The 26,030-nt window shown below is 48.7% G+C and overlaps 1 protein-coding gene across 1 annotated transcript in view; it reads right to left on the minus strand.

The window, feature by feature from the left end:
* kcnk18 (potassium channel, subfamily K, member 18) overlaps positions 1 to 23,682 on the minus strand; it is a 69,468-nt gene extending 45,786 nt beyond the window's left edge. The window contains exons 1-2 of the mRNA XM_078224327.1: positions 23,466 to 23,682; positions 23,056 to 23,211 (exon numbers count right to left, since the gene is read on the minus strand). Coding sequence (XP_078080453.1) covers positions 23,056 to 23,211; positions 23,466 to 23,682 — 373 coding nt within the window. The remainder of the gene's footprint in view (positions 1 to 23,055; positions 23,212 to 23,465) is intronic.
* Between the last annotated feature and the right edge of the window lie 2,348 nt (positions 23,683 to 26,030).

Raw genomic sequence — 26,030 nt, forward strand, 5'->3', positions numbered from 1 at the left:
GCGCAGACCGGGCAGTGTCTGGTCATAGACCGGACGTCCTCGACAGAATAGGGCAGGTTACGGGCCTTAATAAAATGGCAGAGCCTGGTGACCCCCGGGTGACAGAGGTCATCGTGGAGAGTCTGTAATTGGTTCACCTGTGCGCTGGCACATGTTCTGCGAGACAGAGCGTCCGGGGGCTCAATGAGCTTCCCGGGCCGATATAAGATATCATAATTGTAGGTGGAGAGCTCAATCCTCCACCTCAGTATCTTATCATTCTTAATCTTGCCCCTCTGTGCGTTGTTGAACATGAAAGCCACCAAACGCTGGTCCGTGAGCAAGGTGAACCGTCGGCCAGCTAAGTAGTGGCGCCAGTGTCGCACCGCTTCGACGATGGCCTGAGCCTCCTTCTCGACAGAAGAGTACCGAATTTCCGAGCCCTGAAGGGTTCGTGAGAAGAACGCTACGGGTCTGCCCGCCTGGTTAAGGGTGGCGGCCAGGGCGAAGTCAGACGCATCACTGTCCACCTGGAAGGGGATTGACTCGTCCACAGCGTGGATCGTGGCCTTCGCGATGTCCGCTTTGATGCGGTCGAAGGCCGAGCGGGCCTCTCCCGACAGGGGAAAAAGGGTGAATTTGATAAGTGGACGGGCCTTTTCCGCGTAATTAGGGACCCACTGGGCGTAGTATGAGAAGAAGCCCAGGCATCTCCTCAGTGCTTTAAGAGTGGTGGGAAGGGGAAGTTCCATGAGGGGGCGCATGCGGTCAGGATCGGGGCCGATGACCCCGTTCTCCACTACATACCCCAGGATGGCGAGGCGGTGAGTGCGGAAAACACACTTCTCCTTATTGTAGGTCAGATTTAGGAGAGCGGCCGTACCAAGGAATTTATTAAGGTTGGCGTCGTGGTCCTGCTGATCATGGCCGCAGATGGTGACGTTATCCAGGTACGGGAAGGCGGCCCGCAGCCCGTTCTGTTCCACCATTCAGTCCATTTCGCGCTGGAAGACCGAGACCCCATTGGTGACTCCGAAGGGAACCCTAAGAAAGTGGTAGGGGCGGCCATCCGCCTCGAAAGCCGTATATTTGCGGTCCTCCGGGCGGATGGGGAGCTGGTGGTAGGCCGATTTGAGGTCAATCGTGGAGAACACCCGGTATTGTGCAATCCGATTGACCATGTCGGATATGCGCGGAAGGGGGTACGCATCCAGCTGCGTGTACCGGTGGATGGTCTGGCTGTAATCGATGACCATCCGGTGTTTCTCCCCAGTTTTGACCACTACCACTTGCGCTCTCCAGGGGCTGGTGCTAGTCTCAATGATCCCTTCCTTCAGGAGCCGCTGGACCTCGGACCTAATGAAGGTCCTGTCCCCCGCACTGTACCGTCTGCTCTTAGTGGCAATGGGCTTACACTCGGGGGTGAGGTGTTCGAATAGCGGTGGAGGGGTCACTTGGAGGGTTGAAAGGCCACAAGTGGTGCGCGATGGGTAGTCTAGGAACTGTGGGTTGCAGACGGAGATCGGGGGAAGAGCCCGTTGTACTGCAACGTGACACTCCTAAGATGGGTCATGAAATCGAGCCCCAGGAGTACAGGAGCGCAGAGGTGTGGCAGCACCAGGAGCTTAAAATTTGCATACTTGGTCCCCCGAACCGTAAGGGTCACCACACAATACCCGAGGACATCCACCGAGCGGGACTTTGAGGCCAAGGAAATGGTTTGCTTGACTGGCCGCACCGAAAGGGTGTAGCGGCGCACAGTATCAGGGTGGATGAAGCTCTCCGTACTCCCGCAGTCAAACAAACAATTTCCCACACGGCCGTTTACCTGGATGTCCATCATGGACCTGGCAAGCTGATGCGGACGAGACTGGTCCAGCTGGACCGCTGCCACCGTGGGTCCCGGAGAATCATCGACCGGCGTCCAAAATGGCTGCTCCCTTGTCTCGCATGCGGCCGACAGCGTCCAAGATGGCAGCGCCCTTGACTCACACGTGGTCGATGGTGTCCAACATGGCGGCTCCCTTGACTCACACGTGGCCAATGGCGTCAAAAATGGCAGCGCCCTTGACTCACACGTGGTCGATGGTGTCCAACATGGCGGCTCCCTTGACTCACAGGCGGCTGATGGCGTTCGGGTTTTCTGTTCCCTCGGGTCGCATGCTGCGCTGTTTGGTTTTGAGGCCAACTTTGCCCTGCAGACTTTCGCGTAGTGGCCTTTCTTTCCGCACCCAGAGCAGAACACCTCCCTTGCTGGGCAGCGTTGTCGGGGGTGCTTCCCTGGACCGCAAAAATAGCACTTTGGGCTTGTAACAGCCGCAGCAGTCGAGCCGTTGGTGAGGCGCTGTGTGGCATAAGTCTGAGGCCCTCCTAGGTATTGGGGTGGTAGTGGCCGTGAGGCCCACGATGTCGCGTGATTGGGCGCGTACGCCTCGAGGTTACGGGATACCACTTCTAGGGATTCAGCGAGTGTCACAGATCTAGCCCACCTTGTTCTAGCAAGCGCTGCCGAATATAGTTGGATGCGATGCCCGTAACGTAGGCATCGCGGATTAAGTTCTCCGTATACTGCGCAGTGCATACAGCCTTGCAGTTACAGACCCTGCCGAGCGCACGTAGTTCGCGGAGAAACTGTGCGTTCGATTCTCCTGGCTGCTGTTTTCGGGTAGCCAGAAGGTGCTGACGTAGACTTCATTTGTTTGTTGGCTGTATTGGCTCTTTAGGAGCTCTAGCGCGTCCACGTACGTCTCTGCGTCACAGATGGTGGCATAAACTGCGTCGCTTACCCGGGCGTTCAGCACGTGCATGTTGTCTGTGTCAGACCGGACGGCAGTGGAGGCTCCGAGGAAGGCTTCGAAGCACTTCAGCCAGTGATTGAAGCTGTTGGCGGCTCCCACAGCTTGCGGATCCAAGTTTAAAGTATCGGGCTTTAGAAGTTGCTCCATGCTGTTTTTGTTTCTCTTTGTGAATAAAATGGATGCACTATCAATCACGATACGAAACCTCCAGTGAGTGAGTGAAATTAACAGGCATTTATTCACAAAGGACAGGAGCACACCCTAGTAGCTGACCTGGCCCAGACTGAGGCGAGGAGGAGGAACCATCACCTTTATACCTCGCTCTGGTGGAAAGGGAGGAGTCTCAGGTGGAAAGGGAGGAGTCTCAGGCCAGGTGCAGCATGGGTGTGTCCAGGCATGCACATGTAGTTACAGTGGTTCACTACATCTCACACAGTGACTCTCACACACTGACTCTCGCAAAGTGACTCTCACACACTGACTCTCACACACACTGACCCTCACACACACTGACTCTCACACACACTGACTCTCACACACACTGAATCTCGCACACACTGACTCTCACACACTGACTCTCACACACTGACCCTCACACACACTGACCCTCACACACACTGACTCTCACACACACTGACCCTCGCGCACACTGACTCTCACACACCGACTCTCGCACAGTGACTCTCACACACACTGACTCTCACACAGTGACTCTCACACACACTGACCCTCGCACGCACTGACTCTCACACGCACTGACTCTCACACACTGACTCTCGCACACTCACTCTCGCACACTCACTCTCGCACACTCACTCTCGCACACTCACTCTCGCACACTCACTCTCGCACACTCACTCTCGCACACTCACTCTCGCACACAGTGACTCTCACAAACTGACTCTCACAAACTGACTCTCACACACTGACTCTCACACACTGACTCTCACACACTGACTCTCACACACTGACTCTCACACACTGACTCTCACACACTGACTCTCACACACTGACTCTCACACACTGACTCTCGCACACACTGACCCTTGCACACACTGACTCTCACACACTGACTCTCACACACTGACTCTCACACACTGACTCTCACACACTGACTCTCGCACACTGACTCTCGCACACTGACTCTCGCACACTGACTCTCGCACACTGACTCTCGCACACTGACTCTCGCACAGTAACTCTCACACACTGACACTCACACAGTGACTCTCAAACACTGACTCTCACACACTGACTCTCAAACACTGACTCTCACACACTGACTCTCACACAGTGATTCTCACACAGTGACTCTCACACACTGACACTCACACAGTGACTCTCACACAGTGACTCTCACACAGTGACTCTCACACACTGACTCTCGCACACACTGACTCTCGCACACACTGACTCTCACAGACAGTGACTCTCACACAGTGACTCTCACACAGTGACTCTCACAGACAGTGACTCTTGTAAGCGGACACAAATTTCTGTGATTCCTTAGATTAAATATTTCTTAGAATAAAATCAAATAAATGAAACAGGACAAAGCAGCACCCAGGCACAAAATGTGAACAGACAAGCAGGTCTTTTAAAATGCAGAAACAAGGCAGACAAAGGGAGTCAGGAACTCACATTAGCATAACCTTCCATTTAATTAAATTGGCTCCAAGGATATCAGGAAGCCCTTATCAAACACTTCAGAAGCCCCCGAGACTTGGAAGACTTCCTGATATCCAATTAAACACCTATTGTATAAGAAACCCCGGAGATCTCAAACAATTATCACCTCCCTAGACTGGGCAATCACCAGACTTAACACATCAACCACAGAATGGTCAGAGTCAAATACTGTAAACAAAACATTGACATTTGAATCATACAAAGTATCAAAGTTCGAGTATAACTGTAGCCCATTGCGGCAGGCCTTCAGAGTGCTTTCGGGACAGTGCTGTTTGTATGTCCTGATTGCACCTCCGTCGACGTTAATAAAGCTGTACCGCTGTTGAACCTGACTCTGAGTCCGAAGTGGTCGTGTTCGCCCACTCGCGCTAACAATTGGGGGCTCGTCCGAGATCGTGACCGTCGCTGGAACATCGTCTCTGGGCACTGGGTGAGTATCTTTACTCATTTAAATCCATAGCATTCCCAGTGTCAGAGCGGTGTTTCATGGCTGCCGCGATCTGAACCTGTGATCAGAGTCCGTTCGATAGCTGTACAGCGGTAAAGTAGTGTTTAAGTTTCTTTTTGGGTGGGCGAGTGGGGTCGCGAACCGTGATTGATTGTGTTGCCATTACATTCCGTGTACCCCTGACGGTGAACCCGACCATAAACTAACTGACGTATAGGTACCTGACAGGGCAGAGTTTGAGGATAGTAGATGCCGGGAGGACGTCTAGGTTTGAGCCACTGTGATCGAGCTCTCGGAGTTCGGTACAAGTCCGGGCGCTGCAAGTCGGGTAGGACCTCTGCAGGCGCGAAAGATTCGGGCCACTGGGGGCAGAATCCGTGAGGAGTCTGCTACATGTCCGGGCGCTACTAGGTCTGGACCCTCTGTGAGTGCCTCGACACTACAAGTTTTTTTTAATATACTTTTCCAATTCAATCCAATCAAATCCAATTCAGAGTCTCAACAAGTTGAGACATTTCAGATCCAGGCTGACAAGACAGGGCGAGCGACCAAACCACCCTGTCCTGGGCCTGATCTACATGAGCCAAGCTGATTGGAGAAGGGGGAGGTTCCTCCTCCAAGACTTGAGCTCATTTGCACCTTAGCCAAAAGGCTGAGATGCCGCTTTACAAAATTGCTTCATATGAAACATATGAAGCTTCAGTGTAACCCAATGACCTCAACCAAGGGCGGCCGACCATGGGCTGCCGACCATACTACACTTGACCTTAGCCAAAAGGCTCGACCACTACAAGTAGGAGATCTCTGGTAGCGCAAAAGAACGGCTATAAGCCGGGGGAACTCCTATCTGCGGTCAATTCCACGCCTGTCCACATCCAGGTCAGGGTGATCCCGAGGAGATAGGGAAAACGGCGAGCCTCTGACGATTGACTTAGCGATAGGAGTTGGCAAGGAAAGGGTGGCCCCGGCCCCTGTAGTCGTGGTCAGAGCTCACCTGCCTCTGTGCGCGGTAATCACCCCGCTACACGCAGGACGGGCTCTGCGTGTTGCTGCTGAAAGTTTAAACACACTGACAGTGGGAACACCAAACCAGTAACCTCAGAGATACCCACACAAGTATCCGTGAGAAGCACCAGAGCCAGGATTAGTATACCACTGGTCCTAGTTAAGAGACCCGACGTGGATAGCAATGATACCACCTTCGAATGGGGACCAGAAGGGTCCCTCACCCGCTATCTAGCAGACAAAAATAAGACACTAATTAAAAGCATGATCAAAGCAGGGTGGAAACCCCAAGACCCACTTGAAAACCAACGGGAATGGAGGGCGAAAGAAAAGAGGAATAAAGATGATAAGGCTTGGATCCTGATATTAAAAGCCCACATCACTCTAGCAGGGCGAGTTCATAAATATGTTCAGGACAAGCAAGAACAGTCCACACAGCGAAAGCGCGCCACTGTGATGGCTGCTAACCCCGTGCTGCCACCACTGTCCGACTTCTCACATGAATTTCCAAGCGAGGAGTGTCCCGATTGGGAATGCTTAATGGATGAAACAGGCTCACTGTGCCCGACAGGGGGGAACCTCCCGTTGACCACCGACCCCCCGCCCCAGGACGCTATGGCGGCTCCCTTAAAGATCGAATGCGTTCCTGGGGGACAAGGGAGAGATGGGCGAGGGCGGCAGACCCAGATTAAAATGATCTATGTGTCACTCTCACCAGGAGACACAATGAAATTATTAGAGAAACCCCCGACCCTCCAGCCCAGGCACAGTAATGCGATCTTCTGGCAGAAGATTAAGGAAATGCAACTGTGTCATAACCTACATAACCGGGACATAGCAGGGCTGGTAAGAGCCAAGATGCCCGAGAGTTATTGGGCCCGGCTTCAGGCAGAGCACCAGAATGGGTCCTGGTGTGCAAACCTGGATGAGAGTCACCGAGAGCAGGATCGGGCTCTGGCAGACTTTAAAAATGATATCGTCCAGACCATGGGGCAGGTCCCCGTGAGCTGGGGCGCAATAGTAGGGGCAGCGCAGGGGAAGGAGGAAGGGGCCCAGGAATATGGGCGACGGAAACTTGATGCCTTCATGGCCCATGGGGGAATGCCCGATGCAGATAGGCAGAACCCCGCGTTCCTCCAGTTATATAGAGATGGACTGAGCTCGGCGCACCAAGCAGTTCTGAAAACCGGGTTGGTAAATTTTAACACCTTTCACGAACTAGAGAACTGGGCCGTTACTGTGGATAACCAACAAAGGAAGATTCAAAGCGCCAGGGTAGGGGTATCCGCCCTGGGAACTGACAGAGGGAGCTGCTACAGGTGTGGGGAACCTGGCCATTATAAAAACGATTGCCAAGCTCAGGTGCCCCATCCCTCCCACACATGCTGCAATTGCGGCAAATTTGGACATAATGAATCAGCCTGCAGAAGCAGACGGTTCCCAAGGAGAGAGGGAGCGCCCCCGAAATATGATCAAACCCCGGCAAGCGCCCCGGATATAAGGGAAAACGAAGTTGTCTCCAATACCGCACACCTCAGCCACCAGCAGTTGCTGGACATTATACAAACTCTAGCGGCACAGAAGTCTGCATGAGTGGCATCGGCCCCCACCCTGGGAACGGACCCGCGTATTTGGGTTAATGCATCATTAGGGAGTCGGCGATGCAAAGTATTAATAGATACGGGGGCTTCGATATCCCTCACTAACATGGCACTGCCCACCACCCACCGTTCCATCGTAGTGGTAGGAGTAGGGGGAGATAGGACTACAGCATACCAAAGCGAAGCAGTCCTACTTGAGATAGAAGGAATCCTACTCCCTGTACACTTCTGGGTGGGCCCAAACCAAGAGGGAACAATCTTGGGGATAGATCTCCTAGGAGAATTGGGAGCAGCGGTGGACGCTTTTAATAAGCGCCTGCTGTGGACTGCAAGAAAGGAACATAAAAGCGGGATTCAGGGATACTGGGTCCCCAATAAAAACGTAGCAGCCATAAGTATGGGAGCCCTTACCCACACGACCCGAGACTGGGGGAAGGAAGGATTAGTGGGGGTCCTGTGCCAATCATTACCCCGAGTCTGGGCGGCGGGCAAGCAGGACTGCGACCTCGTAAGGATCCCTCCCCTACAGATACAAGGACCGGTTCACACTCCCCACACCCAATACCCCATAAAACCCGAAGCGTTGCAGGCGACCAAGACAACCGTCCAGGCTTTGGTTGCCCAGGGCATCCTGAGACCCACGACATCACACACCAATTCCCCGATGTGGCCCGTCCGTAAGCCAGACGGAAGCTACCGGCTGACCATAGATTATACCGCCCTGAATAGGGTAACCCCAAAGGAACACCCTGTTGTTGTGAGCCCGGCCACTATCTTTAACGGATTGCGACCTGAACATTGTATATCCTCCATGCTAGATATAGCAAACGGATTCTGGTCAATCCCACTCCACCCAGACTCCCAGGAGAGGTTCGCCTTTACCTGTGGAGGTAAGCAAAACACCTGGACTCATCTCCCCCAGGGATTCCACAACAGCCCCAACATATTCCACCGGGTTATGAGCAGAGCCCTCGAAAATTGTGACCTGTCCCCCTATAAGAGCACCTTCCTTCAATATGTGGACGACATTCTGATCGCTTCCACCAACCCCACGGGACGTCTAGGAGCCCTATCGGTAATCCTGCGTGGTTTACAGACAGCAGGATTTAAAATCAACCCAACCAAGGCGCAACTCGCCAAATCTGAAGTCCGGTACTTGGGACACAACATAAGCCAGGGAAAGAAGACTCTCCCCACTGACCGAAAAACAGCAATTGTCAATATGCCCCGTCCTAATACAGTTAGAGGGGTCCGTAGGGTTGTAGAACTCTTTGACTATTGTCAAAATTTTATTGACCAATTTGCATCCCTGGCGGAACCAATCCAGCGACTGGTAAAAGGGGGGAGACCAGGAGCAGAAACAATTGAATGGGGACTTGAGCAGGAGGCAGCAGACACCCACCTAAAATCAGAACTACTAGCAGCCCCAGCCTTGTGCCTGCCCAACATAACCAAGCCCTTCCACCTCTTTTACAATTCGGAGGAGGGATTTTACAGCTCCGTGGTGACCCAAGAATGTGGGGGCACCATGCGACCCGTAGCAAACTACTCCGCCCGACAGTCCCCGGTAGCCAAAGGACTGCACAAAGGTGTGGCAGCCCTGGACTGTGCCGCATGGGCAGTCAGGGTGTGTGAACCCATCACTATGTTAGGGCAGATCATTTTGCACACAAAACACACTATAGTTGAGCTACTGAATACCGGGGTCAACTCTGAACTGTCTCGGACTCTCGGAGGGCCAAGTGGGAGGCAGTGCTCCTTCCCCGGGATCAGTCCATTAAAATTGTGCGAGATACCGGAAGAAACCCTGCAGAGGGATTCCTTCCAGAAGGCAGCCCGCACCACTGTCCAATTAATCCAGACACAGACGCAGAGGATGGGATTAATGATCAGCCCCTGGACAACCCCGATTTAACGTTATATGTGGATGGGTCCCGAAGACAAGTGGGGGGACAGTACCACACAGGCTGGGCAGTGGTAGATCAGGAAGGGACACTGATAGCAAGGGACACCCTGAGTGGGGATACCTCCGCTCAGGTGGCTGAACCTGTAGCCATCAGACTGACTGACTCTGGTTGCCCCAGAACGACCCGGGTTTGCACCAAAATGGATCGGACCCCACGAGATTATCCTTACCAGCGACACATGTGCCTGTGTCGATGTTAAGGGAAAGGGCCGCTGGAAACATTGGTCACAATTAAAATCCTACCACCACGGGAAAGAGACAGGACAGACTGACTGTAAAGACAGGGATGCTCTGACCACTCCACGTATTGGCCCCTAACCATCTTTGTCCATACAGCGGAGGTCAGAATAACAACTTTTATTTTTGGTACAAAGGAGTCGTGCGCCAACCGTGGCACGGATGTATATATGTATATAGGAATATAAACATGAATAGATAAATAGATTAAGTTAGACATTTGATATCAATTTGATAGCGAGTTGAGGAACAGGGAGAGAGTGCAGTTAAACATGTGGTTGCAGGGACGGTGTAGGAGGGAGGGTTTCAGATACGTGGATAATTGGAACACATTCTGGGGAAGGTGGGACCTGTACAAACAGGACGGGGTGCACCTGAACCAGAGGGGCACCAATATCCTAGGAGGGAAATTTGTTACGGCTCTTCAGGGGGGTTTAAACTAATTTGTCAGGGGAGTGGGAAAAGGAGTTGTAGTCCAGAAGTCAGTGAGGGTGGTGAGGTATTGGGGAAGGTATCAGGGTCAAGGGTGGGTACCGGTAGACAGGAAGGTGGGTTGAAGTGTGTCTACTTCAATGCAAGGAGCATCCGGAACAAGGTAGATGAACTTGGGGCATGGATTGGTACTTGGGACTACGATGTTGTGGCCATTACGGAGACGTGGGTAGAACAAGGACAGGAATGGTTGTTGGACGTTCCGGGGTATAGATGTTTCACTAAATGTAGGGAAGCTGGTAAAAGAGGTGGAGGAGTGGCATTGTTAATCAAGGATAGTTTAACGGCTGCGGAAAGGCACTTCGAGGGGGATCTGCACACTGAGGTAATATGGGCTGAGGTTAGAAATAGGAAAGGAGCGGTCACGTTGTTAGGAGTTTACTCTAGGCCCCCAAATTGTAATAGAGATGTGGAGGAAGAAATTGCTAAGCAGATTATGGATATGTGTGGGGGTCACAGGGTAGTTGTCATGGGGGACTTTAACTTTCCAAATATTGATTGGAACCTTTGTAGGTCAAATAGTTCGGATGGGGCAGTTTTTGTGCAGTGTGTGCAGGAGGGTTTCCTGACACAATATATGGATAGGCCGACAAGAGGTGAGGCCACATTGGATTTGGTACTGGGAAATGAACCAGGCCAAGTGTTAGATTTGGCTGTGGGAGAGCACTTTGGAGATAGTGACCACAATTCGGTGTCTTTTGTTATTGCAATGGAGAGGGATAGGGCCGTACGGCAGGGCAAGGTTTACAATTGGGGGAGAGGTAATTATGATGCGATTAGGCAAGAATTAGGGGGCATAAGTTGGGAACAGAAACTGTCAGAGAAAGGAACTAATGAAAAGTGGAACTTTTTCAAGGAACAAATACTGGGTGTCCTTGATAGGTATGTCCCTGTCAGGCAGGGAGGAAATGGCCGAGTGAGGGAACCATGGTTCACGAAAGAGGTGGAATGTCTTGTGAAAAGGAAGAGGGAAGCTTATGTAGGGATGAGGAAACAAGGTTCAGATGGCTCGATTGAGGGTTACAAGTTAGCAAGGAATGAGCTGAAAAAGGGGCTTAGGAGAGCTAGGAGGGGACACGAGAAGTCCTTGGCGGGTCGGATCAAGGAAAACCCCAAGGCTTTTTACTCTTATGTGAAGAATAAAAGAATGACCAGGGTGAGGTTAGGGCCAGTCAAGGACAGTAGTGGGAACTTGTGTATGGAGTCAGTAGAGATAGGCGAGGTGATGAATGAATACTTTTCTTCAGTGTTCACCAAGGAGAGGGGCCATGTTTTTGAGGAAGAGAAGGTGTTACAGGCTAATAGGCTGGAGGAAATAGATGTTCGGAGGGAGGATGTCCTGGCAGTTTTGAATAAACTGAAGGTCAATAAGTCCCCTGGGCCTGATGAAATGTATCCTAGGATTCTTTGGGAGGCAAGGGATGAGATTGCAGAGCCTTTGGCTTTGATCTTTGGGTCCTCGCTGTCCACGGTCACGGGCATTCGGCCTCTGATATTCGGGTAAGCGTTCTCCAAGGCGGCCTTCGCGACACACGACAGCGCAGAGTCGCTGAGCAGAAACTGATAGCCAAGTTCCGCACACACGAGGACGGCCTCAACCGGGATATTGGGTTCATGTCACACTATTTGTAACCCCCACAGTTGCGTGGACCTGCAGAGTTTCACTGGCTGTCTTGTCTGGAGACAATACACATCTTTTTAGCCTGTCTTGATGCTCTCTCCACTCACATTGTTTTGTTTCTTAAAGACTTGATTAGTTGTAAGTATTCGCATTCCAACCATTATTCATGTAAATTGAGTTTGTGTCTTTATATGCTCTGTTTGTGAACAGAATTCCCACTCACCTGAAGAAGGGGCTTAGAGCTCCGAAAGCTTGTGTGGCTTTTGCTACCAAATAAACCTGTTGGACTTTAACCTGGTGTTGTTAAACTTCTTACGGGGATGGTGCCAGAGGACTGGAGAATGGCGAATGTTGTTCCTCTGTTTAAGAAAGGGAATAGAAATGACCCTGGTAATTATAGACCGGTTAGTCTTACTTCGGTGGTTGGTGAATTGATGGAAAAGGTCCTTAGAGATGGGATTTACGACCATTTAGAAAGATGCGGATGAATCCGGGATAGTCAGCACGGATTCGTGAAGGGCAAGTCGTGCCTCACAAATTTGATAGAATTTTTTGAGGAGGTAACTAAGTGTGTTGATGAAGGTAGGGCAGTTGATGTCATATACATGGATTTTAGTAAGGCGTTTGATAAGGTCCCCCATGGTCGGCTTATGATGAAAGTGAGGAGGTGTGGGATAGAGGGAAAGTTGGCCGATTAGATAGGTAACTGGCTGTCTGATCGAAGACAGAGGGTGGTGGTGGATGAAAAATTTTTGGATTGGAGGCAGGTTGCTAGCGGAGTGCCGCAGGGATCAGTGATTGGTCCTCCGCTCTTTGTGAGTTTTATTAATGACTGAGAGGAGGGGGCTGAAGGGTGGATCAGTAAATTTGCTGATGACACCAAGATTGGTGGAGTAGTGGATGAGGTGGAGGGCTGTTGTAGGCTGCAAAGAGACATAGATAGGATGCAAAGCTGGGCTGAAAAATGGCAAATGGAGTTTAACCCTGATAAATGTGAGGTGATTCATTTTGGTAGGACTAATTTAAATGTGGATTACAGGGTTCTGAAGACTGTGGAGGAACAGAGAGATCTTGGGGTTCATATCCACAGATCTCTAAAGGTTGCCACTCAAGTGGATAGAGCTGTGAAGAAGGCCTATAGTGTGTTAGCTTTTATTAACAGGAGGTTGGAGTTTAAGAGCCAGGGGGTTCTGCTGCAACTGTACAGGACCTTGGTGAGACCACATTTGGAATATTGTGTGCAGTTCTGGTCACCTCACTATAAGAAGGATGTGGAAGCGCTGGAAAGAGTGCAGAGGAGATTTACCAGGATGCTGCCTGGTTTGGAGGGTAGGTCTTATGAGGAAAGGTTGAGGGAGCTAGGGCTGTTCTCGCTGGAGCGGAGGAGGCTGAGGGGAGACTTAATAGAGGTTTATAAAATGATGAAGGGGATAGATAGAGTGAACGTTCAAAGACTATTTCCTCGGGTGGATGGAGCTATTACAAGGGGGCATAACTATAGGGTTCGTGGTGGGAGATACAGGAAGGATATCAGAGGTAGGTTCTTTACGCAGAGAGTGGTTGGGGTGTGGAATGGACTGCCTGCAGTGATAGTGGAGTCAGACACTTTAGGAACATTTAAGCGGTTATTGGATAGGCACATGGAGCACACCGGGATGATAGGGAGTGGGATAGCTTGATCTTGGTTTCAGATAAAGCTCGGCACAACATCGTGGGCCGAAGGGCCTGTTCTGTGCTGTATAGTTCTATGTTCTATGTTAATCTAACGTCTGGTGGCCACCAGGTTCTATATACCCTCCCCCAACCCCCTCTCCAGGACCATGTGGACCATTTGGAGGATGATCCTCACGGCGACCTTCCTGACGGGTATTGCACCCAAAGAACACCCCATCTACCCGCGATTCCATGGGGTAATCTTCAACACATCCGAGGCACTATGTTTGCCAGCTGAACTGGACCCTATGGACAGTAGAACCTATTTTAATGCATGGCTACAAATTTACCCGGGTATCAACGAGATCTGCTTCGCTTGCACCTTAGAAAGATTCCAAACCTGCATTCAACGACGGGACCTTCGGAACAGAGACGGCTGCACTTTCGGGACCATCTGCGCCCTCCCCGACAACCCATTGATTACAACACCACAGGACATTTTAAAACCAGACATGGACATTTGCGGCTATTACGGACTTGTTGAGGCTCCCACAATCTCACTGTATGTATGCTTCGCGCCGCTTCCAACGTGGGCCCCCACGACTACAACACCCGAAATCTTACCCTGCCCCTTGCAAAGCAGGGGACCGGAGGGAGGACTGGTGTTGTGGAACGAGGGGGAGATTGTATATGAAAATGTGAAACATGAGGTCGTAACTGTCCTGATTGATATTTCAGGAATTCAGGTGCCAGAGTATTGCTCGGAGCAGACACAAGACATGTACCGAATGTTGGGGAGGGAGACCATAAAACGGGCCATTGACTCAATGGGGGCTCCATATTACAGGGGAAACACAAACACATACAGGAATAAAAGGGACATTGTCAATGACATATTCACGGGGTTAAACACAGGATCCACAGTGGTTAACTCCATTGATATCCAGGGCCTTAACAACAAAATTGATCAACTAAAGGGGGTGATGAAGAACATCTTACGGCGATCACTAGACCAACAGGCTGAGCAAACCTTTCTAGGGGAAGCGGGCGCCCACATCCAATTAGATGGGATTGCAGTACGAGAAGCGCACGCCCGGACCATTAACCGCCTCATAGGCAGGGAGAGGGAGGGCACTGCCCGAGTACAACAGGGACAGCTATGCCATGCGTATGGTCAGTGGATGGTAGCACAAGTACGACACAATCTGGACCAGGGACACAGCGGGGAGGTGCCCGACTGGATCGAGAGCGCCCAGCTAGCGCAACTCACAGATCAGAAGGGGATGCTGGATGACTGGACCCTGAAAGGGATGACACGGGTGTATCCAGTGATCCCCGACTGCGAAGTTAGTGAGGTCACCGGGATAGGAATGGTTCTGTTGGTTTCAACAGTCACACAGGGCGCCGGGCCGTTCCCTATCTTCCAGATTGAAAACATTGGTGTTGTTAGGGGCAATACCTCCCTTCGCTACCACATAACCGAAACCACGGCCATCTCCAGGCATGGTGTAATGTCCAGTGTCTCTCTCGCAGGGTGCAAACAGCAGGGAGAGATCACCATCTGTCCCCACCAACTGAGACAAGGAGAGGCAGCAGAATGTGGGTTTAACCGGACACAGGACTGCACGCTAGAAATTACACCCATAGATCCACACTTTGCCCGGGCAGGATACGGGGGATGGGGTAGATACTGTGTGGCCACCACACGCACATCATTTATATACAATGGACTAACATGCCCAATCCCCAACCCAAACTTCTGTTTCACCCCGCGCAGACCAGTCACTATAGGTCAGGCTCACATCACCAATATCCGAAATAGACAGACAGTAACTTTTAATGCCACAGACCCTCTAAAGGATAACTTAAAAGGCTATCAGGAACCTGAGCAAGCCCCCATCCCACACCTGACTGAAGTTCTAAGGGAGCTCCAACTCAAAGTAGGACACTCCGCCCGATTATACCATCAGCTACAATCACATATCAAAACCTTGGAGCAGGAGACCGAAACGGCATTGCAAAGCCAAATATGGGCACAGAAGGTGTGGGACTGGGGTCTAAACGTAAACATTCACCCCTGGATCCGAATCATTTCACATACACTGGTTGTCATCCAACTCATCTTCGCACTTTTCTGGGGAGTAGCGACATGCGACACATACCGCGAGCGGAAGAAAACGAAATCACGTAAAAACTTAGTTAGGACAATTGGCGTGGTCGGACAGTTAACAAATCGGGAGGATTACTCCCGCATACACTTAATTTGACATGCTCCCGGGGCTCCCCCAAACTGTACGACTGCAGCATGCAGAGGCAGGGAGCACCGGACACAAATTTGAAAATCGGTCTGAGGGAGGTGGAACAAGTCCACTCCCGACCGACAGGGGGGAACTGTAAGCGGACACAAATTTCTGTGATTCCTTAGATTAAATATTTCTTAGAGTAAAATCAAATAAATGGAACAGGACAAAGCAGCACCCTGGCACAAAGTGTGAACAGACAAGCAGGTTTTTTAAAATGCAGAAACAAGGCAGACAAAGGGAGTCAGGAACTCACATTAGCATAACCTTCCATTTAATTAAATTGGCTCCAAGGATATCAGGAAGCCCTTATCAAACACTTCAGAAGGCCTCCGAGACTTGGAAGACTTCCTGATATCCAATTAAACACCTATTGTATAAGAAACCCCGGAGATCTCAAACAATTATCACCTCCCTAGACTGGGCAATCACCAGACTTAACACATCAACCACAGAATGGTCAGAGTCAAATACTGTAAACAAAACATTGACATTTGAATCATACAAAGTATCAAAGTTCGAGTATAACTGTAGCCCATTGCGGCAGGCTTTCAGAGTGCTTTCGGGACAGTGCTGTTTGTATGTCCTGATTGCACCTCCGTCGACGTTAATAAAGCTGTACCGCTGTTGAACCTGACTCTGAGTCCGAAGTGGTCGTGTTCGCCCACTCGCGCTAACACTCTCACACAGTGACTCTCACACAGTGACTCTCACACACTGACTCTCACACACTGACCCTCACACACTGACTCTCGCACACACTGACTCTCGCACACACTGACTCTCTCGCACAGTGACTCTCGCACACTGACTCTCGCACACTGACTCTCGCACACATTGACTCTCACAGACAGTGACTCTCACAGACAGTGACTCTCACACAGTGACTCTCACACAGTGACTCTCACACAGTGACTCTCACACAGTGACCCTCAAACAGTGACCCTCACACACACTGACTCTCACACACTGACTCTCACACACTGACTCTCGCACACTGACTCTCGCACACTGACTCTCGCACACTGACTCTCGCACAGTGACTCTCACACACTGACTCTCACACACTGACTCTCGCACACTGACTCTCGCACACTGACTCTCGCACACTGACTCTCGCACACTGACTCTCGCACACTGACTCTCGCACACTGACTCTCGCACACACTGACTCTTGCACACACTGACTCTCGCACACTGACTCTCGCACAGTGACTCTCGCACACTGACTCTCGCACACTGACTCTCGCACACTGACTCTCGCACAGTGACTCTCGCACACTGACTCTCGCACACACTGACTCTCGCACACACTGACTCTTGCACACACTGATCCGCACACACTGACTCACACATAGACATTGACACACACACTGACTCACACACACACACACATTAACTCACATTTACTGACACACACTGATTGACTCACACACACTGACTCTCTCACACACACACTGACCCACACACACATACACACACAGTAACACAAACACACACACAGTGACTCACACACATACACAGACTCTCTCACACCCACACACACTGAATCACTCACACACTGACACACACAAACTCTCTCACACACACACACACAGACTCTCTCTCTCACACACACACACAGATCCACACACTGACACACACACACACACCTTGAGTCACACACACACACAGACTCTATCTCTCACACACACCCATTTTCGGGCGCGAAATCGCGGTAAATTCGGGCGTCGGGCCTTTAACGCTTTGTGCACCCGAATCCGAGCAGAACGCAGCTTTACCGACACCTGATTCGGGCGCAGATCCGGTCCGCGCCTAAATCGGACGGCCCGACGATTTAAATGCATGAGCAAGCATTTAAATCGATTTAATGAACTGCCTGCCCAACTCTACCGCCAAATCCCACTTTACCACCGCGCGGCCCAATCCGGATCCGCGCTTTTAGCGACCTGCTAAATAAAAGTCGGAAGCCGGCGCTTCCTCAGTGACGGTTGGCGAGGAGGTAGGTGCATGGCGTCCGAAAGCTCTCTGGTACTTACGGGTGTCTTGTAGTCGCAGCCAATCCGCCGTCCCGGGTCGGTGGCGGCTCTGCGAGTGTGTGGGGGGAGGGGGTGGAGGATGGATCTCTGGTTGAGGGGGGAGGAGGGGGGGAGGATGGATCTCTGGATGGGGGGAGGAGGGGGGGGGAGGATGGATCTCTGGTTGTGGGGGGGAGGAGGGGGGGAGGATGGATCTCTGGTTGAGGGGGGAGGATGGATCTCTGGTTGGGGGGGAGGAGGGGGGAGGATGGATCTCTGGTTGGGGGGGAGGAGCGGGGGAGGATGGATCTCTGGTTGGGGGGGAGGAGGGGGGGAGGATGGATCTCTGGTTGGGGGGGAGGATGGGGGGAGGATGGATCTTGGGTTGCGGGGGGGAGGACGTAAACCATTCATTATCTTTACTGTTAAAGGATAGGAATTGAAACATTTGAATGTTTTAATTCCTATCCTTTAACAGTAAAAAGCATCTCTTTTCCAAATATTGTTACACTTTAGAAAGTTAATAAACTAATTTTTCTGCATAAACTACCATTACATTCATTTGATCTAAAATATTAAACTTCTGACACTGTTTAAGTATATCCGAGATATTCCTGGGACTAGAAATTTCTTCTAAAGAACTGTTGCTTCAGGATATATGCTGCAAGTACTGGGTTTGTTATATATTAATTTTACAATATGTTGATGGGGAGACGTCTCTGTGACAACAGGAATGAACAGACACTCAAAATGAAATGGATGTACTTTGTTTTGTGTGGTTGAAGATTCTCAGAAATGCACATTTTACTTTTCACTTGAGCCCTGCAAGTAGACACAATCAGCCCAAAATAACCCAAGCAGCTCACATTCATTACTGAGACAAAAGTAGACAGTTGAAATAGATGCAAGTGTAATCTTTCGACAAAAGCTTTGAGTTTAATAGCGTTATCAGATTGTTAGAACAATATTTTCTCTAACAAGAGCAGGTATAATTATTGCCAACTCTTCCATGTGTCAGAGAGCCGCTCTCTCTGCTTTTTTTTCTTTCCCACCCGGGCACGCTGCTTCAGATTTTTTTTCAAACTGCGCATGCACAGTTCAGAGCTCCGATCGTTCCGGCAGCGCTAAGCCCCACCCACTGCGCGGATCGGACCGGAACCGGCAAAAAGCGTATGGGCGCGCTGCAAAGAGGATTCCGGGCTCGGATCTGTATTACGCCCGGATCCGGCCCTTAGACTCCAAATGGTGAAATCGGGCCCACAGACTCTCTCTCTCAAACACACACAGACTCTCTCACACACACATACACTGAATCACACACTGACTCACTGAATCACACACTGACTCACACGCACACACAGACTCTCTCTCACACGCACACACACACTCTCTCTCACACGCACACACAGACTCTCTCTCACACACACACACACAGACTCTCTCACACACACACACACAGACTCTCTCTCACACACACACATACACACACACAGACTCTCTCACACACACGCACACAGACACACACACCCACACATGCACACAGACACACAAACACTGACAAGTGTTGAACGGGACGTGATGGCCTGGTGGTATTATCACTAGGCTATTAATCCAGAAACTCAGCTAATGCCACCACAGCAGTTGGTGAAATTTGAAATCAATTTTTAAAAATCTGGAATTAAGAATCGAGTGATGTGATCATGTAACCATTGTCGATTGTCAGAATTGACATCTGGTTCACTAATGTCCTTTGGGGAGGGAAATCTGCCGTCCTTACCTGGTCTGACCTACATGTGACTCCAGAGTCACAGTGATGTGGTTGACTCTCAACTGCCCTCAGGTAACTAGGAATGGGCAATAAATGCTGGCCAGCCAGCGACACCCGTGCCCCATGAATGATTTAAAAAACACACACACGAACACTGACACACACGCTGACACACACAAACACTGACACACATTGACAGACACACACACACTGACACACACAAACACTGACACACATTGACAGACACACACACACTGACACACACAAACACTGACACACACTGACAGACACACACAAACACTGACACACACTGACAGACACACACACACACTGACACACACAAACACTGACACACACTGACAGACACACACAAACACTGACACACATTGACAGACACACACACACTGACACACACAAACACTGACACACACTGACAGACACACACACACACTGACACACACAAACACTGACACACACTGACAGACACACACAAACACTGACACACACTGACACACACACACACACACACACACTGACACACACACACACTGACACACACAAACACTGACACACACTGACAGACACACACACACTGACACACACAAACACTGACACACATTGACAGACACACACACTGACACACACAAACACTAACTGTCATACACATTGACACACACACTGACTGGCATGCGCATTAACACACACAACCACACACACTGACACACACTCGCATGCACACACACACACTCACACACAAATACGCTGACACATACTCACACAGATACACCCCCACATACATGCATACACATGCATATGACTGACAAGTATGTATATAAAAACACTTTATTGCCCATTCTTCCGGCAGAACAAATTCTATATGATTGTGAACAAGTGAGGAATGTTTCTTCAAATGAGCGTTTCTGGTGCAAAGCTTCACCCTTGGTTTTAATGAATTGAAAATCATGGATGACACATCCTTTATACTCTGATACACTTTACTGGTGCGAGGATCACTGGACTGGATCAGTGTACTTCAGAAATCTTTCCTGCAAAGTGGTTTTGACAAAGTGTTTTAAATACCATGCAGAATTCTCCTTCATTTTCTGCAGACACTTTTACCAGAATTTTACAGGCTCATCCGCCTGAAGCTCGTAAGATCCCGCCCGAGGCCAACGGAGAATGCCATTCTCCGATGCTGGGGCGGGCGAGGCGGTAAAATTCTGGCCTTGTTCTTGTTTGGGTGGAATTGCATTTGTATCGAAGGCCTTCAGTCGCTGATTCAAATAACTGTTCTTCATATTGTGAGCTTAGGTGGTGAATGTCAGCAGAGTATTCAATTGCAGCTTGTGTTAATCCTATCACCTTCCAGGATCCAGGCACTCTTTTCAGCAAGGATCACCAGGCAGCCATCAGGAGCAGGAATCCTAACTGATGTTTACTGTCTGCTGTCTGGGGTTACCTACGCCTGTCTAAGCCACCTGAACAAACTCAGCAATATCCATCACTGACTCTGGGAACTATTGAGCTGTATGGTTACATATATAACAATACATTGTGCATTTAGCAAATAAGCCACCAGGACAGCTTGGATAAGGCAATTCAAATTCAGTATAGAAATCACTGTCAGCAAATTGATCTTCTAAACATCTGTATCAAACTCCTCGCTTCACTTTGTTGCTCACTCCCTTCATTAATATAGCAGAAAGATTAACTTGGTACTAGCATTCTAAACGTTTGCACAACATCACTGCCAACAGAAATTTCCTGCCTGTGGTTACTGATGGATTGAGCTAAGAATAAATAGGATTGATTAGAATATGTAACAAAATCTTTCTCTTTACCCTATCAATAACACTATATTCTGCACCCTATCTGCATGGTGGCACAGTGACTAGCATTGCTGCCTCACAGCACCAGGGACCCGGATTTGATCCCCAGCTTGGGTCACTGTCAGTGCGGAGTCTGTATGTTCTCCCTGTGTCTGTGTGGGTTTCCTCTGGGTGTTCCGGTTTCCTCCCACAGTCCAAAAGATGTGCTGGTTAGGTACATTGGCCATGCAAAAATTCTCCCTCAGTGTACCTGAACAGGCGCCGGAATGTGGTGACTAGAGAATTTTCACAGCAACTTCATTGCAGTGTTAGAACCATAGAACCATAGAACATTACAGCACAGAAACAGGTCTTTTGGCCCTTCTTGGCTGTGCCAAACCATTTTTCTGCCTAGTCCAACTGACGTGCACCTGGACCATATCCCTCCACACCCCTCTCATCCATGCACCTGTCCAAGTTTTTCTTAAATGTTAAAAGTGAGCCCGCATTCACCACTTCATCTGGCAGCTCATTCCACACTCCCACCACTCTCTGTGTGAAGAAGCTCCCCTAATATTCCCTTTAAACTTTTCCCCCTTCACCCTTAACCCATGTCCTCTAGTTTTTTTCTCCCTTAGTCTCAGCGGAAAAAGCCTGCTTGCATTCACTCTATCTATACCCATCATAATTTTATACACCTCCATCAAATCTCCCCTCATTCTTCTACACTCCAGGGAATAAAGTCCTAACCTATTCAACCTTTCTCTGTAACTCAGTTTCTCAAGTCCCGGCAACATCCTTGTGAACCTTCTCTGCACTCTTTCAACCTTATTAATACCCTTCCTGTAATTAGGTGACCAAAACTGCACACAATACTCTAAATTCGGCCTCACCAATGTCTTATACAACCTCACCATATCATTCCAACTCTTATACTCAATACTTTGATTTATAAAGGCCAATGTACTCACATACTAATAAATAAATTAATGTTACAAACTTTAAAAAAAACTATCCCTTCCCCTTTGTACTCTATGAATTGTAATTTTTGGCTATGTAGCGCACAAGAAACAATAATTTTCACTGTATCCCAATACATGTGACAATAATAAATCAACTGAAATCAAAATTGCTATTGTTTATCCATTATTTCCGATTTAAGAGTTTGTATATCACCCTAATCCCTCCGCATTCAATACCCTTCCATACTGACCCTATTCTCTTAAAATCACTGAGTATCCCTTGGATACTCTTCAAATATTTAATTGTGTTCACGTGTATAAACATATATCAGAATGTTGATATAATCTCTGTGCTGGTCCTTAACAAAGATGCCCAGTTGTTTTTCTCCCCCCCTCCCCCTCGGGTCCGATATCAGCACAGTCCCTCAAGTGCGAAACGGTGACCATGCGGAAAGGAAGAAAAGAGAACTATTTAAACAGCAAACTAATTATAGATACCAGCCTGGGGCAAGTGGCATATTTCAAATTGGTTGTTTGAATTAAGACGTGGCCAAGGGCCATCAGCTGGAAATCAACACACGAAGTCAGCGAGGAAACTGGGGTAACGCTGACCCACTTGAAAAATTAAAACGGAATCAAGTTCAAAACTTGACCGCAATGTGAAAGTTGCAAGTTCATTTGTCTTTCCATTTTAGAGGCAGGTGACTTACCCACAGTTGTGAACACAGTGCAGCAGAAAAACAAAGAACCGAGGAAGTTCCACTGCGTTTTATTTTCTTGAAGGTTGGACCAATAACTTTGGAAATCCATCAGCTTTATCCTTATTTCAGCTTTAAAGTACTTTTTTCCAGCTTCAGTTTCATTCCCTACACATAATGATATTCATTAATGTCCTGGTGGAACCAGCAAAGATAATAAAAGGTCTATTTTGATTTTTAAACATTGATTTTTAAAGGTGGGGAGGATGATATTGCTAATAATAAACTCATGCAATTATAATACTTTATTTAGGATAGATTTGAATTTTAAGGAACGATTCATAGTGGATATTACTTATAGAAACTTTAACAATTACCTGAACAATTAAAAAATAGTTAATCTAAGATAAAATTCAGCATACCTTGAGTTTTGTTGGCAATTTCCCACAGCTCATTCAGAAAGTTATCATAGTCCTTGGCTGATTCATTGGTCCTCTCCAGTTGCTCGAACAGAAATGCTCCGAAAACGGCATACATTACCAGGAGAAAGACCAGAAATAAATGAGGAAGAATGGCATTCAGGAATCTGAGACTCCGGAATTTGCACTTTGAAGCAGGATTTTGCTCCGGAGCAGACATCTTACTTGCAGGAGGAAATGTAATGGAACTGTCAGCTGCAGCAGTGCCTCTGTCTTTTAAACGCATTACCCCGAGACAGAGTGCATCACTTAAAATAACCACCGAGTGTGTGTATGGTCATGAAGGACTTAAGGCAAATTAGCTGGGCTTTCAACTCCCCAAGGGAGAAACGAACAGTCTTAACAGCAACATTTAGTAGAAATTAATATTGATTCTTGCAGCTTTAATGTGGATTGGTGAAAAGAAATATTTGCAGAAACTCTATCTGATATACCAGCTTCCAGATGAGAGTAAAGCTACCTGGTATTGTATGTAGAATGTTGCGTTCAAAACTTTATGTAATCTGTTTATGAATAGCATTATTCATTGTCCAAATGACACATTTCAGTTTTCAAATGTTGGATGAGTACATGGGAAAAAGGTAGCTGCCATTACTGTAATATTCTCTCTCAGCTGTGCAGTTATTAAAATAGATTTCCTATTGGATTAGTTTAATTATTTGAAGGCTGGGTCTAACTTAAATCATCACGTTTTTGTTTGACCTAATTCCTTACAGAATTACAACAATGCTTGAAGGTTTGAAGATTGCAGGGCTATGGGGAAAGTGAGACTTGATAAATCACTCAAAGACCTGACACAGGCACAAAGAGCATGGCCGTCCCTTTCAATGCTGTAAACAACTATGGGCGAGGACTTGAGCTCATTGGTGCCTGTTTCATGGATGCTATGAGTGCTCTTCATGCTCCAAAATACCATGCGTGGCACATATGCACATTTCGATGGTGAAACATGCCAGATGCCTGTTAGTGCAGATGTTAATGTGCGCTCAGTTGATTGTTGGCCAGAAGTATGCAGGGCAGTCAGAGCATGAGATCCTTGAGTGTGCTGCACTGCCATTTTTGGAGCTCAAATCTCCAGCTAACAGCCTCTCTTAAATATTCATAGCTAAACACATGGTCAGCAGCAGGAAGCACGTGCCCATCCATGTTATTTTGATGAATCACCAACTACTGATGAAATGTTCACTCTGGTTCTCACTCCACGGTACTGCCAGACCTGTTGAGTACTTCCAACAATTTCTGTTTTTCTCCCAAGTTTCTAGGCTCCACAGATTTTGTTTATGCAGTCACAGGTAGTTGCTGTTTGATTTCTTCAGGCTATTGTTATGACTCTACATATTTTTGGCGCCTTCCATGGTTGTTTCCAGTTACAAAATCTATAGGGAGTGGCATGGCAGACGTTGAAGGACTTTTTGCTGACTTGAAGGCTTCTTTGCAAATGGATTGCTCCCAGTGAATGTGGTAGTCGGAATACAGTTCGTGTTGGAAAATGAACTTGAGGTCCTGCCGCAGAACAAAACAAACTGCTGGAAGAGGGAGGCGGAGGAGAAGGGGAGGGGGAATTGCCCTCAGTAGGAGGCCATATCAGCATAAGATGTTCAGGAAGCAATTCTCTTTGATGAACTTGAGCGAGGAACAATATGTGAGCCATCTGCCCATCTGTAATGTCCTCACTGAATTCACCTGCCATGGCCATTACCGCAATTTTAAAGCAGGACAAGGACACATTGCCAATGGCCGTGAAGATGGCCATGGCCATGTACCTTTATCTGTCAGGTTCTGCCTGACTCGGTCTAGAGATATTGCAACATCTTACATCCTCTGTTGCAGAAGTTCACCAGAGACAGGTAAGCAGAGGGCATTGTGACACTACTGTGCCTTTAAGAAATGTATTTTAATCATGCTTCTCTGCAGTTTATTTTAACAGGCCTTTTTTTTGTATTGTTGCCATGAGGTCTGTTGAAGGCATAAAATGGATCTTTTTGTTTATTTCTAATTTGGGCCTAATGCAATGTCCTGGAGTTTTACAAGTTTTACGGCCCTTTTGAATGGTCAGGAGAAGGCTGATTGACAGGTCAAGATCAAATAGTTCCTTCACAGAGGAATCTAAATATTCACTTTCAGTTTGGCTAGTTAGAAGCTGTTAGGACTGCAGTGTCCAAGCCATATTTCTGTGTTTCTCCCTGGTATTGGAAATTCAGCCTTTGGTGGCTGGCTAGTTAGTAACTAGAGGCAAGGGGTGCCTCTGTCTCTTGAAGTCATTTGCTGGGTAAAAGCTAGAGGCCTATCTCTATTAAGCTTGATCTCTATCAAGGTGTGCTGGGAGCTCCAGGATGGGGAAGTCAGAATTTCAATTCTCCATCCAAAGGATTAATTCACAGCTGGTGTTGCAAAGCTGCAAGATCCAGCATCACGTGACCCTACTTACTTTCTGTGTTAAGCCTGGAACAGGGGTGTTTGATGGTAGGGGTGCTTGTGCTGGAACAGTATTCATAGCTGTTAAGGTTT

This window comes from Mustelus asterias, chromosome 11 (assembly GCF_964213995.1).
Source record: "Mustelus asterias chromosome 11, sMusAst1.hap1.1, whole genome shotgun sequence".
NCBI classification, from domain to species: domain Eukaryota; kingdom Metazoa; phylum Chordata; class Chondrichthyes; order Carcharhiniformes; family Triakidae; genus Mustelus; species Mustelus asterias.